Raw genomic sequence first — 13834 nt, 5'->3', positions numbered from 1 at the left:
GCACAGAGAGGAACTCTCCTGGGGAAGTGAGGAGAGCAGCCTTGACCTGAGTCCCCAGGCCCATAGCCCTGGCCCACACCTGGGACCATACCCACAGGGTGGGGCACTGGTCATGCCACCCAGGATGCCTGGTACAGACGGCTTGTGTGTGAAGGCACCTCATCGTGAGAATTATGGGACAGCTGTGGCTGGGAACTGACCTTGAAGGTGTGCACGGCCCAGCTACGGAAGGCGTCCTCCTGCCCGCTGAGCTCATCGCCTTCCCCTGTTGGGGCGAGCTGAGAGGCTCCCAGGTGGGACAACTTTTGGTCGATGTCATGAGCAAAAGCACAGAACTGAGGGTACATGCTGGAGCCAAGGCCAAACACTGCATACCTGCCCCAGGAGGACACACACAGAGACTCAGGTCTCACGCAAGCAGCAGCCCACACCACTGACCTGCAGGACCAGTCTCACACTCTTCCGTGCCAGCTGGGCCAGGCCTGCTCTGGTCTTCCTTGGCCTCTGGCCCTCACCACCAACTAACTCCCATTACCAAATGCATGCTTAATGAGCAGACCTGGGAGAGGAACTCTTTTCCCTGGCTGGACCCACAACATGCTCAGAAGATAAACCTCAGACCAAGGCTCTCCCTGGGCTGGACAACTCCAGGAAGACCCACATATGCACAACTGGTTTATCCCCAGATCCCCAACTCTGGGCCCAGCCAAAAAGGAGGCAGGGCTCAGCCAAAAAGGAGGAGGGAAGAGCCTGACCTGAAGGTGTTGGTGAGCTCCTTCAGCATGAAGAGGGATTTCTTCAGAGTCTAGAAAGAGAGGGAACCACAGAGTTCTCAGGCTGGGATCATACAAGCATGACTTTTCTTTTCGCCTGGTGGCCCATTTAAACACAGGTCACATCTAGCTGGGTTGGGCATGTCTGTAATCCCAGTGACTCAGGAGGTTGAGGCAGGAGGATTGCCTCAAAATCAGCCTCAGCAACTTAGCAAGGCCCTAAGCAATTCAGCGAGACCCTGTCTCAAAATAAAATATAAAAAAGGGCTGGGGGTGTGGCTCAATGGTTAAGTGCCCCTGGGTTCAATCCCTGGTACCACAACAAAAACAAAAACAAAAAAAAAACATGGCCATATTTAGCAGGAGGATCCAGATCCACAATGGAGTTTGGTTTTGTTGAGTGGCCACCTGGCCAGGGCTCAGTGGACAAGTTCAGCTTGTCTCTGAGACCAGTCAACCATAGCAGCTCATGTGGGCCCTGCCCCTCAGGGGAGGATGCAGAACAACCCAACCGCTACCCATCCAGCTCCAGAAGGGCATCCTGAAGTTCTCTTAAAGGACATGAACATTCCTTCTTGTTTGGAACCAGGTAATAGCAAAAATGATTGGCCACATATTCTCTAAAATGACCTGATTTCCCATGAACCCAGGATAATTTTAGGTGCTATGTGATCCACCATAAATAGTGCCAAATCATGGAAGTTATTCCCTTTCTTATATTTCACTTTTTAGTTATTCTCTTCTCAATTAATTTTTCATCCTTCTGTGGACTGAGAGTCTCTAATTGGTGCCATAGGGCTGTAACCTTTTTCTGTGTGCGTACTGAGGATTGAACCCAGGGCCTTGTGCTTGCAAGGCAAGCACTCTACCAACTGAGCTACATCCCCAGCCCAGAGCTGCAACCTCTTGAATACTTGCCTATTGCTCTAAAAAACAAGATGGAGCAGACCTGGGTTGGGCAGCCACATTAACTACAATTCAATAACTTTGGATTTCACTGAATTTACTTTTTGCTGGCTTTCCCTTTGTGAGAGTGATACAAGTTCCTTTAAACTTGAGCTTTTCAGTTAGAAAGTGTGTAGGTCAATTAATGAGATAATTATTAAGCATGTCAGAGGAAAGGTGGCCTGTGAAGGACCCAGGGTGACATGGGCTCTCACTTCCAACCACCCTCTTTGTGGTATGCCAAATCCCCTTGGACTCTTTCTTGGTCTTCCTGGGCTCCACCACCCCCTAGATGATGAGGAGTTTGGGCCGCCCACCTGTCCGTTGCCAGGGGAGTCTCCATTCCCAAACGTGCTGGTCACTACCAGCAGTAGCTGCTCCCGCTCCAGGTTGCTCAGGCTATACTCATCCATACAGAGGACCTGCATGACACCCAGGAGGACATTAGACCTTAGCTCCCAGCTCCACGCTCTCCCCAGACACCTGTCTAAGCTGTCCTGGTACCTTGGGGTTGAAGGCACAGCTGAACAAGGTCCCCAGGTCTCGTGCCAGCGCTTCTGATTTTCCCGTCTCAGTTGCAAAGAGGATCGTGACTCTGACTCGGGAGGACATGGTCTTGCACATCAGCATAGAGGCAAAGAGCACAGCGCTGTGGGGACAGACAGACAGACACTGTGTGCTGAGTCCTCTTCCAGAAGGAAGTGAGGGCCCCGGAGGATGGGAAGGAGGATGGGAAGGAGACGTGTTCAAAGTGGGCAGGTAGAGGGAGAAGCAACCTTCATTTCTCACCAGCTGTCCACCCTGACTAGTGGCCCTGTCTTCCCTCAGCATCTACTTGACCCCTTTGGGAAAGGGACGAGAGGGAAGGCTGGGACAGCAGCATCTGGTGACCCTCAGAACTAGTGCCCAGATCTCTGGGCATAAAGAAGACTCTTTCTGTGTGCGCCCTGCCCTTCAAGGCCTGGAGGTGGAGGCCAACTGGAAGGAAGGGACAATGCAGACACCGATGGCCCTCCCACTCACTTCACCAAGACTTTGAATGAGATCTCTCTTCTCCTGGGTCTCTGCTTCTCGTCCTGCCAGACGTGGGTCTTCCAGGGTTCCACCTGCGAAAGACAAGGGCGATGTGGGGGTGGGGCAGGGTCTTGGCTTGGCTTGGGCTGGGGGGTGTCAGAAAGGTAGAGGACCCTGGCCACCCATGGGGCAGGAGGCGAGCAGGTTGGTGCCCGCCACACCTCACTGACGCTCCACAAGAGAGGGCTCTGAGCTGCGTCCACACTGCCTGGCCCGCAGCCTGCTCAGTGACACCACAACCACATGGTTCCTGCTCTCATGAGTGTCCTCCTGGAAGGAAGAGGATCGCTTCTCTGGCTTTCAGTGTCTTATCACCAGGCAGGCTACGTAACTTAGAGTCTGAACCGGGATGCCTCTAAGAGGGCGAGGAGGAGCTCAACAGGCGTGAGCCGTCCTGGGCAGACCAGGGCACACAGCTGCCCGACTTTCCTCTGTGGAATGAGGAAGCTTCTCCCCAAATCGAACACGCATCCTTTTTGATAAAACACGAGCTCATTTCAACAGCTAGCAGTCGCTGAATGCATTCTGGGGTGGGCGCTGAGCCAAGCTGTTACGTAGACCAACTCTCATGGAGCTGATGTCTGTCATTGTAGAGATGAGAGAATCAGGGCTCAGAGAGGTGGGCACGCAGGTGGAAAATGGCAGAATCAGCAGTCTGACTTCACCACGATGCGTTGTGACAGTTTGACAGACTCCCCCAAAGAAGGCCAAACAAGGAGGCATGTAAATAGACTCCATGGGGACTTAAGTCCAACAGAGTGACAGACTATGAAAAGCACAATGCAAGGAATTCCCTCTATACCACTCTAGTCATGAACAGGAGCTGCTCTGTGTCCTAGATTGGGGCCGAAAAGCATTAAAAACATGTCCCTAGGGCTGGCAACGTGGCTCAGTGGTAGCATTTGCCTTGCATGTCTGAGGCCCTGGGTTCAATCCACAGCACCACATAAAACAAAGAAATGAAAAATTAAATGTATCAAGTATTTAAAGAACAAAACATGCCCCTGCCCCCCATCCATGATACACACACAGTCTCCACACCTGAGTTCTAAGAGGAAGGGGAGAGAAAGGCCCCTTCCTCACCTGATAGTAGTAGAATGGGGACAGGACATAGTTCAACATCTCCTGGTGAAACACAGGGGTGATGCTCCCAGAAACTGGAGGGACCAGCCAAATCCAGTCTGCCGGGCAGCCCCCGCGGGCCCGGTACTCATTCTGCATGTGCTTCATGAAGGACTCTGTGGCTGAGTGATGGTCCATGATGGTCACGTTCTGCTTCTACATGGGAACAGCAGGGAAGCCGAGATAAGGGGTGGGGAGAGAGGAGAGGCCCGGTGGCAACAGGGACACTTCCCAGGGAGCACGGGAAAGCCCTGTAGTCTGTAAAACAGAACAGCAACTCCTTCTGGCCTTTCTGCTCACCTGCTGGAAATAAATGCCCAAATGGAGGCCCTTCCAGAGCCTTCTAAGGAACCTAGGCATCATCTCAGCACAGTCAGGCCACCGATGACATGGTGGCCTCCCCTGATCCTTGGGAGGAAGCATCCAGCTTCTCATGCCCACAGGTCTCCCCACCCTCCCAGCCAGTGTCTCTCTCTGGATGCAGAGAACTCAAACAGCAGCCTTTATTTGCAGATAAAGAAAATACCACCCCTGCCATCTGTGCCCTCTCAGCCAAGAAGGAACTAGACTCCTCTGGGGAGAGGCCTGAAGCACAGGGAGAAGGACTGCAAGAAGATGAACCACCCATGCCCTAAAATTAGAGGCCACAGGGCCTGAGACAACCTGGAATGACCCAACAAGAGCAGCACAACCCCTGTGTCTAGGGCAACCCATTTGCTTAAGAGACATGTGTTGAGCATAGTGGTCCAAACTCTGACCTTTCATGGGCCAGCTACTAGTTCCTTAACCTGTGAAGCTTTAGTTTCCTCATCTGTAAGATGGGGTTGACAGTTCTGCATCATGAGGTTGTTGAAAGGATGCAATAATTTAGCACAAACGAAGCATCCAAGTTGTCAGTAGATGTTCGCTACTATCATTATTTCCATCTGCCAGGTACCATGTAAGGCCCTGGCATGACAAGTGAATGACAGCCCCTTTCTCTGTGTTAGACTGTTGGCTAACTAGGGGAAGCAGAAGGATGTCTGCCATTTTCACAGGGCCTGATGGGAGCCATGACAGAGGGGAACAAAGTCTGCTTGGGAGAACAGAGGCCCAGGGGAGTCAGGAGGGGCTTCAGGGACAGCTTCTGAGAAAGGCCCAGTCTTGAGAGATGGGTACAGGTTGCCCTAGATGCAGGGCAGGGGAAGGGGGCATTCCTAAAAGAAGATGCTATGAGTCAAGGCTGGGAAGGATGAGAACAGTCAGTTGGTGCTGAACCTTGTAAGGCAGCCAAATCTTTTAAAATTTCATGTATAGATGCTTTCCACTTAAAATGGGCTTAAATATTGCTAAACCCATCAGAGTTTGAAAACAGCATAAGTCAAACATGCATTCAATACCCCCAACCTCCTGGACATCATGACATCCTACACAGCACACTACAAAGGGCCAGATGGTGACCCTGATGCTGGTGTGGCTGACTGGGAGCACCCAGTACCACAGGAGTTCCCTGTTCCCCATCACCTGCCCAGGAAAGATCAAACTTCAGAATTCCAAGTTCAGTTTCTGAATCCATATCACTTTCACCCCTCTGTAAAGTTAAAAATTCCTAAGTTGACCCATCCTGAGTTGGGGACTGCCTATGCATACATAGCAACTCCTCAGTGCTGGGCCAGTTTTAATAATATCTATGATAACAATAATAAATAATAACAGTAAAACTAACTCGCTGAGGGTCCACTGTGATCAGGCAGTGCAGCTGAACATGTTGTAAGAACCGTCATTTAATTCTTACAATAACCTAGGGAGGGAGGCCCTGCTATTATCCCCATCTTCCAAAGAAGGAAATTCGGCCACATCTTTTGAAGGTTATCCTGGAGGAGGGTGTCAAGGAAGTTCTGGAGACTTTCAAGCAGTGGAGGGGCGTGGTCAGCAATGATCAGGAGGCTCTGCAGATTTTCTGGGACATATCCGGATCCTGCCAGTGGCAGGGCTGATGCTGGGAGTCCCCTGGAGCCAGGATGTGTGGTCCAAGGCCAGCCCTTCCTGAGTGAGGCCAGCTCCAGGGGCGCTCATCCTGTTCCTCTCAGTCCAGAGCCCCCTATTCCATCACGCACAGGATGGCTCTGCCTGTGGAGTGACACAGCTGTGGGGGACAGTGTGTGATCATATATATTGTGTTTACTACTTATGTTCTTGGCCTGGCATGGCAAATGCTCAAGAAAACATTGCCAAATGAATGGATGACTGTCCGTCCAGTGGTCTAGCCTCCAGGGCATCTGTCAGGCTGATGGGGATGGTTCCAGCTTCTAAAGTAATAACTTCACACATTCTGGGCCCCAAGCATAGGAACAATGTGAGCTGGGACAGCAGATGGACTGGAGGACTTAGCCCTGTGTGGGACCAGCCTGCTGTGTGTGAGCAGAGGTGGACCCTGAAACCACTGCTCCTGCACACGGAACTCACATTCATGCACTCATTCATCCAGTATAAATATTTTTAGCATCTGCCTTGTGTTGAACATTCTGCTAGACTAGTGGTGCAACAGTGAACACAAAGGACAAAGTCCCTGCCCTGTGGCTCCCCAGGGAGCTTTCATTCTAGTAGAAGAAACAAAGCAATGAAGAAAGACAGAAGTAGATGTCCTCTGGAATGCCAGAAACTGTGAAGAAAAATAAAGCAGAATTCAAGGAATAACAGAGAGAGACCAGACCCAGGTGGGTGAGGATATTGATTCATGTGGCAGTCCAGGAGGGCTTCTTTAAGGAGGTGACAACTGAGAACTGCAAGAAGGGAAGGAGCTGGCCAGGGGATGACTGGTGGGAAGAAAGTTTTATGCAGAGTGAAAGTTAAGTGCAAAGGCCCTGAGGGAGGAGATTCTTTTGGTGAGTTTGAAAATCTGGCAAGAATTTCAACATCACTGAGGAGTAGTGATAGATAGAAGCCAGACTGGAATGACTGGAATCACTGGAGGATGAGGAAGTAAAATGAGTTCATTCAACAGTTTTGCTGTAAAGATAAGCAAAAAAAAAAAAAAAAAAAAAAAAAACAAAAAAAACAACAACAAAAAAAAAAAAAACAAAAAAAAAAAAAAAAACCCAAAAAAAAAAAAAAAAAAAACAAAAACGACAGTAGCTGGAGGGACCCCTAGAGAACTGGGAGGCTTCCCTGGGTTAGCTCTCCATTTCTTCCCTGCAGATGGGAGCTGGGGTCGCCTGACGGGAATGTTCCAGCAGAGGGGGAGACATTGATGATGCAAACAGAGGGGAGCGGGGTTGGGGGGAGTAAAGACCATGAGCGATTGAAAGAGCGCAGGATTCAGCGCGCAAGCACAGGGACTGACCAGTCTTTGGAGGCAAGGCGTTGCCAGTGGCTGGACCAAGAGAATGAGCCAGAGGCCACAGCAAAGGCCTGCTGTATGCTGGGGCCTGGCAAGTACCTGGCACATGCTGGGTGTTCAATTCTTGTTTGATGCAGGCCCAAATAAATGATGCTGCCGGGGAATGTCAGCAGCAAACCAGGTCATCTTCTCACCAAAACATCTGCAGACCCACAAATCACCTGACATACCTGGAAACTATGGAGCACCGCGACGTTGATCTCCGTGACAGCCCGGTCTTTCCAGAGTGAGGCCAGCGTGTGCGTCTCCAGGCCCATCCTCCTCCCCACTTCCTGCAGAGACAGAGTAGCAGGGGTGAGGCGGTCCCCGGGACCCACCTCAGGCCACCCAGCCCCACACCTTCAGCTAGACGGTCCTCGTTACCTCCAGGATGTTGTAGCGCTGGACATCACAGAAGTCCCGCACTCCAATCTCGGTGCCCATATACCAGCCATTGAAGGGGCACGCCGGGAACTCGAGGCCCCCCACCTCCAGCAGCATGTTGGACACAGCAGGCAGGGCATACCACTTCAGCTGCAGCTCCCGGAACCACTCGTACCTGATCGGAGGCAGAGCCAACTGCAGTTGGGGACTTCATTTTTTGTCCCTGGCTCCTGCCTCCTCCCGCCCCGAAAAAAAAAAAAAAAAAGCTTCAGAGAGTCAACCAGGAAAACTCCTTTCCAAGTCTCTAAGTCACCCCACCAGGAAAGGTGAACTGAGCACACCAGATGTCATGCATTAAATTCTGCATTCATTCACTCATTCATCCCCCCTGGCTAACAACCCAATAAAACAAAGCAGTTAGGAACTCCAGGGACAGGAAACTGAAGCTCAAGTTTGGCCTCACCACTGGCTAGCAGTGGGACCTGAAGAAGACTTCAGCCTCTCTGAGTCTCAGTATCCCCAACATCAAAATAGAGGTAATAGAATCAAACTCATGGGACAATTATGAAGTCAATAACATCCATTTGTATATTCAGTTATTTCACAAATACTTATAAATAAGCAGTTACTGTGTGTCAGTTCCCTTCCTGGTTCTGGGGATATTCTGATGAATAAGAAAACCAAGATCCCGAATCTCCTTTGGCTTATAGTCACGTCTAGACTTTAAACTACAAAGAAGTACACAAATAAGTAAGAAAATAAAAATGAGATGATGTGTTTGTCTGAGGGTGAGGGTGGTCAGGAGAGTCTTCTCAGAGGAACGACATCGTAGGAAATACTTTTTGATGAGAAGAAAAAAAAGACTAGAAAAATTTTGAGGAAAGGTCAGGTCCGATTGGAGGAACAAGAAATGCAAAGACCCTGAGGCAGGGTGGAGTTTAGTGTTTTGAAGGAACAAGAAGAAGAGTTCAGCCCAATGCCTACACAGCCTTCATGTGTGGAGTTATTTTTGCAATTTTTAAAGAGCAGGTGCTAAACCCGTTGAGTTCTCAAAGTAAATGTAACCCTATACTCCCCCATGGTCAGGAGATGGACAAGTCGGGAGAGTTGGCTGGAGGAAAAAGGAGGCCTGGGCTACTCAGACTGAGACTCTCCGGGGGTTTCTGTCCTGAAGTCAAGCCTTCCCCAGCTCCTCAGGCCCATTCATCTAAGCCTCTGTTTCTCTTCTCAGTCAGCGCATCTTCGTAAGTTTGAGGCCAGAGAATAAAGTGCAGAATTGCTGCAGAATGCAAAGGTCACTCCGCAGGCCTTGACAGCCAGCCTTCTGGGTGTCACCTGCTGTGGCTGGGCTTTGGGGGAGATGAGAGAGGTGTTTGATGGCTGCAGCCTGCAAGGCAAGGAGGAGGACGTGCCTGTCAATTCACTCATCTGCGCCCTCAGCCACTTACTTGGGATGTTCCATGGAAACCTCAAGCACAAGTTCAGGCGGGATTTCAAAGAACTCAGGGTCACGACCATTGGCCTGCAGGACCAGAGGCAGCACGTCGAAGCGGCCATAACGAGGCTTCCAGCCCAGGTCGATGCACAGCTGGCGGGCAAGACAGGACCGGTGAGTTGCAGGCCCAGCACCTCAACTCCTCCAGGCTCCACTTGCCACCCACCACTGGGCTCCCCGGCTGAAGATCCTGGGGTCGAGGCTGGGTGGGTACCTGGGTGAACTCCAAGTTGGCAGGGTCCCCTCTGATGGTGCCATCAGGCATCTGGTAGCCAGCATACCGGATTAACTGGGAATTCCAGACTCGGAAGTCATGCTTGCCATCGCTCCGCTGGGGGAACACAGTGATGGTCGACCTTCCCCAGGACAGGGGTGGCGCTGTTTAACATCTGGTGTGGACTCCCAGCCATCCCCCTGGCCCACTCCCCCCACACTCTTCCTGCTCTGCAGCCCCAGCACCGGAGCTGACGGAGCACCCACCCCTCCTCCCACCAGCCCCATCCTTCTTCAAGACCAGCACGGGGACCCCCAGGAAGCCCCCCATCCTTTATATAGGAGCCCTTTCTCTCCCAGCCCTGTATTTCTATTCCTGAAGTTGAGTCAGCCAGATGCCTGTCTAGTGCAGGTCATGGTTAACAGTGGGCTGGAGCTACATAGTTAGGTAGCCACCTCTGCATCCGGGTCCCCTGCCCCTTCTTCCCTGTCCCCACCCCTGGTCTAGTCCTGTGTTGAGCCCCCATTAGGTGGCCCCTGAGTGTTTTGCTAAACCCAAAGATGAGTGAATGACAGAAGGAGCTGTTAATCCTATCTGGGGTTGGGGTGGGGGACACAGTGACAAGCAGTGACTCTCCGACCTCTAAGAAACCACACCAGGGCCATGTGCTAGAAAACCAAAGTCTCAACCCCTCTAAGGAGTGGGGAGCTCTAACAATGAAGTTACTTCTTAAAGCTGGAACTTCCACAGGGTTCCAAGTCCAAAGGAAACCACGGAAAATGGGCTCCTGGCAGAGGCTAAGCCACGGAGGCTGGGCTTGCCATTAGAGGTCCCTGAAGAAGCGACCAGATCTTTCTTCTTTTCTCTGTCCCTTGTTTCTCCTGGAGCCAGAGAGGCCTCCTCTAGCCCATCTGCACGTTTTGGCTAAACTGCAGGGGAGGGTGGGCCCCAACACAACCCTGGGAGAGGCACCCCCACCTGATGTTGCCGCCGTTGGTGGCATAACGGATGTGTCTGCAGAGGTGTTCAAACATCTCCTGGGCAGTGGTACAGCTCCGGGCATCAAAGACCTGCACACAGCCCACCCAGACCATGTCTGTCAAGGAACGTGTAGGGCTGGGGACGTAGCTTAGTGACAAAACAAGTATTTGGCATGAAGTCCTGGGTTCCGTCTCCAGCTCCAAACAACAAGCTAACAAAAACAGTTCAAGGACTATGTGGACAGAGGCTTCTGCATTGATTGAAGCCCTGGGGGACAGCAGGTGGCGCCTGCATGCCCCCACTCCCACAAGACAGAGGGGCCCAATCTCCTCTGCATGAATGACCCCTGACTCATGGCTGCCTGTCCAGCCTTTCTTCTGCTCCCCTAGGGCAACCCACTCAGAAGAGCCCAGCAAGACCCAGATCCCAAGAAAACCCAAATTTAAAGCTCCCCAAGTCAGGAGCACCCAGCCCCAGCCTGATTCCTTTGCATCTTGAGCCTATTTTACACAGCCAGAGTTGGCTTCCCTGGCTTTTCTCATCAATTTCTCCTTCCAAATAATTCAGTCACAAAATGATCCTCCAGCGAAACGATGGCCCAGGAGTTTAGGATAAATAAAACGGTCTCTGGGAGCCAAGAATCCAGACACTCGAGGTAAACAACCTCTCTGCAGCACCAAGGCCTGGGCAACAATAAAACAAGGCTGTCGGTTGTGTCATGGTGGCATTTTAGTCTCTCAAGCTTAATACACAGAGAAGCGTTAGCTAGAGACTCTGGTGTTAAAACGGATTCTGGATTTCTAGAGGGGAGCCTCATGCTGAAAACTTGGGGCTTTGGCTAGTCTGTGGAGACCTGGGTGCAGTTCCGCTGGGCTGCTCCAGAGCTAGCTGGTCGGGGCTCAGGGCCAGCCCACCTCCAGCGCCTCTCCTGCCCCGGGCAGAGAGGTTCACCTGCAGGTTGGACCATTGGATCCTTCCGATGCAGCGGGGGGCATTGCGCCAGGCGAGCTTGGTGGCGAAGATGAGCTCATCTCCAGTCAGCTGGTAGGTTCCTGTTGTTTCAATCTCCTTTGTCACCGCTTCCACCCTGGCCAGATGTTCCTCTATTTTTGCCCTGGGGGACAGGAAGATATCAGGAAGACCAACAATGAATGACCTTAAATGGGGATTAATTCAATCCACAGAAGCAGGAACTGCAATCGGACACCAGAAGGGCAAGCTGTCCCTCACTGGAGACTCTCCCTCCAGGGCTGGCACTTAATGCTCTGCCATTGCCATGGTGAAGTTCTTCATCATTTGGAATGATGAATCTACATTTTCATTTTTACACCAGATCCTGCAAATTATGAAGCCTGACCTGAGATAGTGGGAGGCCTTATTATTTCTAGGTACTTTTTCTCTAATATATTTTTTATTTGTTCTGATTAGTTATACATGGCAGTAGAATGCATTTTGACACATCAAACATAAATGGAGTCTAACTTCTCATCTGTCTGGTCATACATGATGCAGAGTTACACAGATCATGTGATCATACGTGCACATAGGGTAATAATGTCGGATTCATTCTACTATCATTCCTACCCCAATGTCCCTCCTACTCCCCTCTGTCTAGTCCAGATTACCTGTATTCTTCCCCCATCCTTACTGTGAATTAGCATCTGCATATCAGAGAAAACATTCAGCCTTGGGTTCTTTGGGATTGGCTTATTTCACTTAGCATAATATTTTCCAGTTCCATCCATTTACCAGCCATAATTTCATTCTTCTTTAAGGCAGAGTAATATTCCATTAGGTATATATTATAGGTCCTTTTTCTTTAATAATTCATCTTATCAAGGGTTCTGATCCTTCTCAGACACAAATGTTGGAGGAGCAGAGTCCCATCAAGCCACAATACCGTCCTGCCTCTTTTGTCTTTGCTAAGAGAAGGTAGGCCAGTCCCACCTGTAGCAGCTCCTGTGCTCTGAGGACTCACTTTGAGCCAGGTACTGGGCAGAGCAATTCACAGACAGGGCCTCACTGCCTCTGTGATTTTTAAAAATCTTTTTGAGTTGGGTGTGGTGACATATGCCTGTAATCACAGCCACTTGGAAGACTGAGACTGGAGGATCGAAAGTTTGAGGCCAGTTTCACAATTTAGCAAGACCTTGTCTCAATTTAAAAAATAAGAAGGTCTGGGGATGTAGTTCAGTGGTAAAGCACCCCTGTGTTCAATCCCCAGCACCCCACACCTGACTTAGAAGGTATTTTGAGTTTACTTCATAGTCAAGGGTCTCAAGGGTATAAGGGTTAAATATCAGGCCCAGGAATATAAGTGTGGTCAAGAGAAAATCAGGAAACAGACCCTAGGGGCAACAGCAAGCTCTGAGACATTCTTCACAAGCCCAGTCAGGCCCAGACACAATCTCGGGGTTAGGACTCAGCCCGCAGGGGCACAGGGAAGAGCTGTGCCCAGCAATTTCTAAACATACTTAAAAAATATCCCAAAGGACAAGACTCTGTCAGAAAGACTTGAAACACACACACACACACACACACACACACACACACACACACACACACACACACCAATTAACCTTGAGATTTCCAATCAGCACCACCAAAGGTTTTCAAAATGGTAATAAACAAAACTATTTAAACTATCCTGTTCTATTCAGAACAAAATGGCCTTTCTGTGTGTGCAGAGTGTCTCAGCAACTCTTGATCAGAGAAAGAAGCACTAGGACAAAACATTTGGTGATACTTATCCTCAAGGACATCCCTGCCATAAGGTACTAGGGGGGGCCGGGGGAGGGGTTGGTGCTCCCCCTCCCCAAACAAAACTTCTAGAAACATCCTCAACTCTGCGCTCTACCATAAAGACAGTGGTGACTGCTGTAACCCTAAAGTCTCCAACATGTATGGCAGTGTCGACACGTAAATACTTAAGGAAGATTCATTTTTAGTCTGTGCCCAGTTCCCTTAGAGCTTTACGCTTTACCATTTTCACATAGTCATGTTTCTGAGGCACAAAAAAATACAATGATGCCTCTTAACTCTGAAAAAAGGAGTGGTTTTCCTCAGCAGCAAAGAGATTTGAATATAACATTTGGCACGTCATGGTCCCCAAATATGCTATAATCCTTCATATACAGAAGGTGAACAAACCCACTCAGCTGCTAGCAATTGTGGGAGATGGGCTGTCATTAATGATTCACACCTCCCAGGACCTCACGGGTGTGAGAAGTGGAACTTCCCCATGTGAGAAGCAAATGAGTTTGAACAGCCCCCAAACACAGCACCCTGGCCTCCCTCCACTTCCTGACGACCATCCAATTACCTTTCAAATGTCAGCCACACTCCCGGTGCAGAGTAGCATCAGGATCGTGCAGTGTCAAAGAGCTACCTGGTTAGGACACTGAGGCTAAAAGCCAAGGCTTCTGGTGCCAGCTGCTGAGGCACCAATCCCAACCCTGGATTTCAGAATATGTGCCTTCAAGCAATTA

At 50.3% G+C, this 13834-nt stretch overlaps 1 protein-coding gene across 2 annotated transcripts in view; it reads right to left on the bottom strand.

Annotated features, from left to right (window-relative positions):
• The window catches only part of NOS2 (nitric oxide synthase 2), a 47406-nt gene that overhangs the window by 12378 nt on the left and 21194 nt on the right, over nucleotides 1-13834 (bottom strand). For both annotated transcript variants that reach the window (XM_079132137.1, XM_079132138.1), the window contains 12 exons: nucleotides 11298-11460; nucleotides 10344-10435; nucleotides 9366-9507; nucleotides 9105-9244; nucleotides 7657-7831; nucleotides 7464-7565; nucleotides 3876-4070; nucleotides 2742-2824; nucleotides 2223-2367; nucleotides 2036-2140; nucleotides 756-805; nucleotides 201-375 (listed from right to left, as the gene is read on the bottom strand). In XM_079132137.1, coding sequence (XP_078988263.1) covers nucleotides 201-375; nucleotides 756-805; nucleotides 2036-2140; nucleotides 2223-2367; nucleotides 2742-2824; nucleotides 3876-4070; nucleotides 7464-7565; nucleotides 7657-7831; nucleotides 9105-9244; nucleotides 9366-9507; nucleotides 10344-10435; nucleotides 11298-11460 — 1567 coding nt within the window. The remainder of the gene's footprint in view (nucleotides 1-200; nucleotides 376-755; nucleotides 806-2035; nucleotides 2141-2222; nucleotides 2368-2741; nucleotides 2825-3875; nucleotides 4071-7463; nucleotides 7566-7656; nucleotides 7832-9104; nucleotides 9245-9365; nucleotides 9508-10343; nucleotides 10436-11297; nucleotides 11461-13834) is intronic.

This window comes from Sciurus vulgaris (assembly GCF_902686455.1).
Source record: "Sciurus vulgaris genome assembly, chromosome: 3".
Classification (NCBI taxonomy): domain Eukaryota; kingdom Metazoa; phylum Chordata; class Mammalia; order Rodentia; family Sciuridae; genus Sciurus; species Sciurus vulgaris.
The sequence above is the reverse complement of the archived record's forward strand: the minus strand, read 5'-3'. Positions and strand labels throughout refer to the sequence as shown.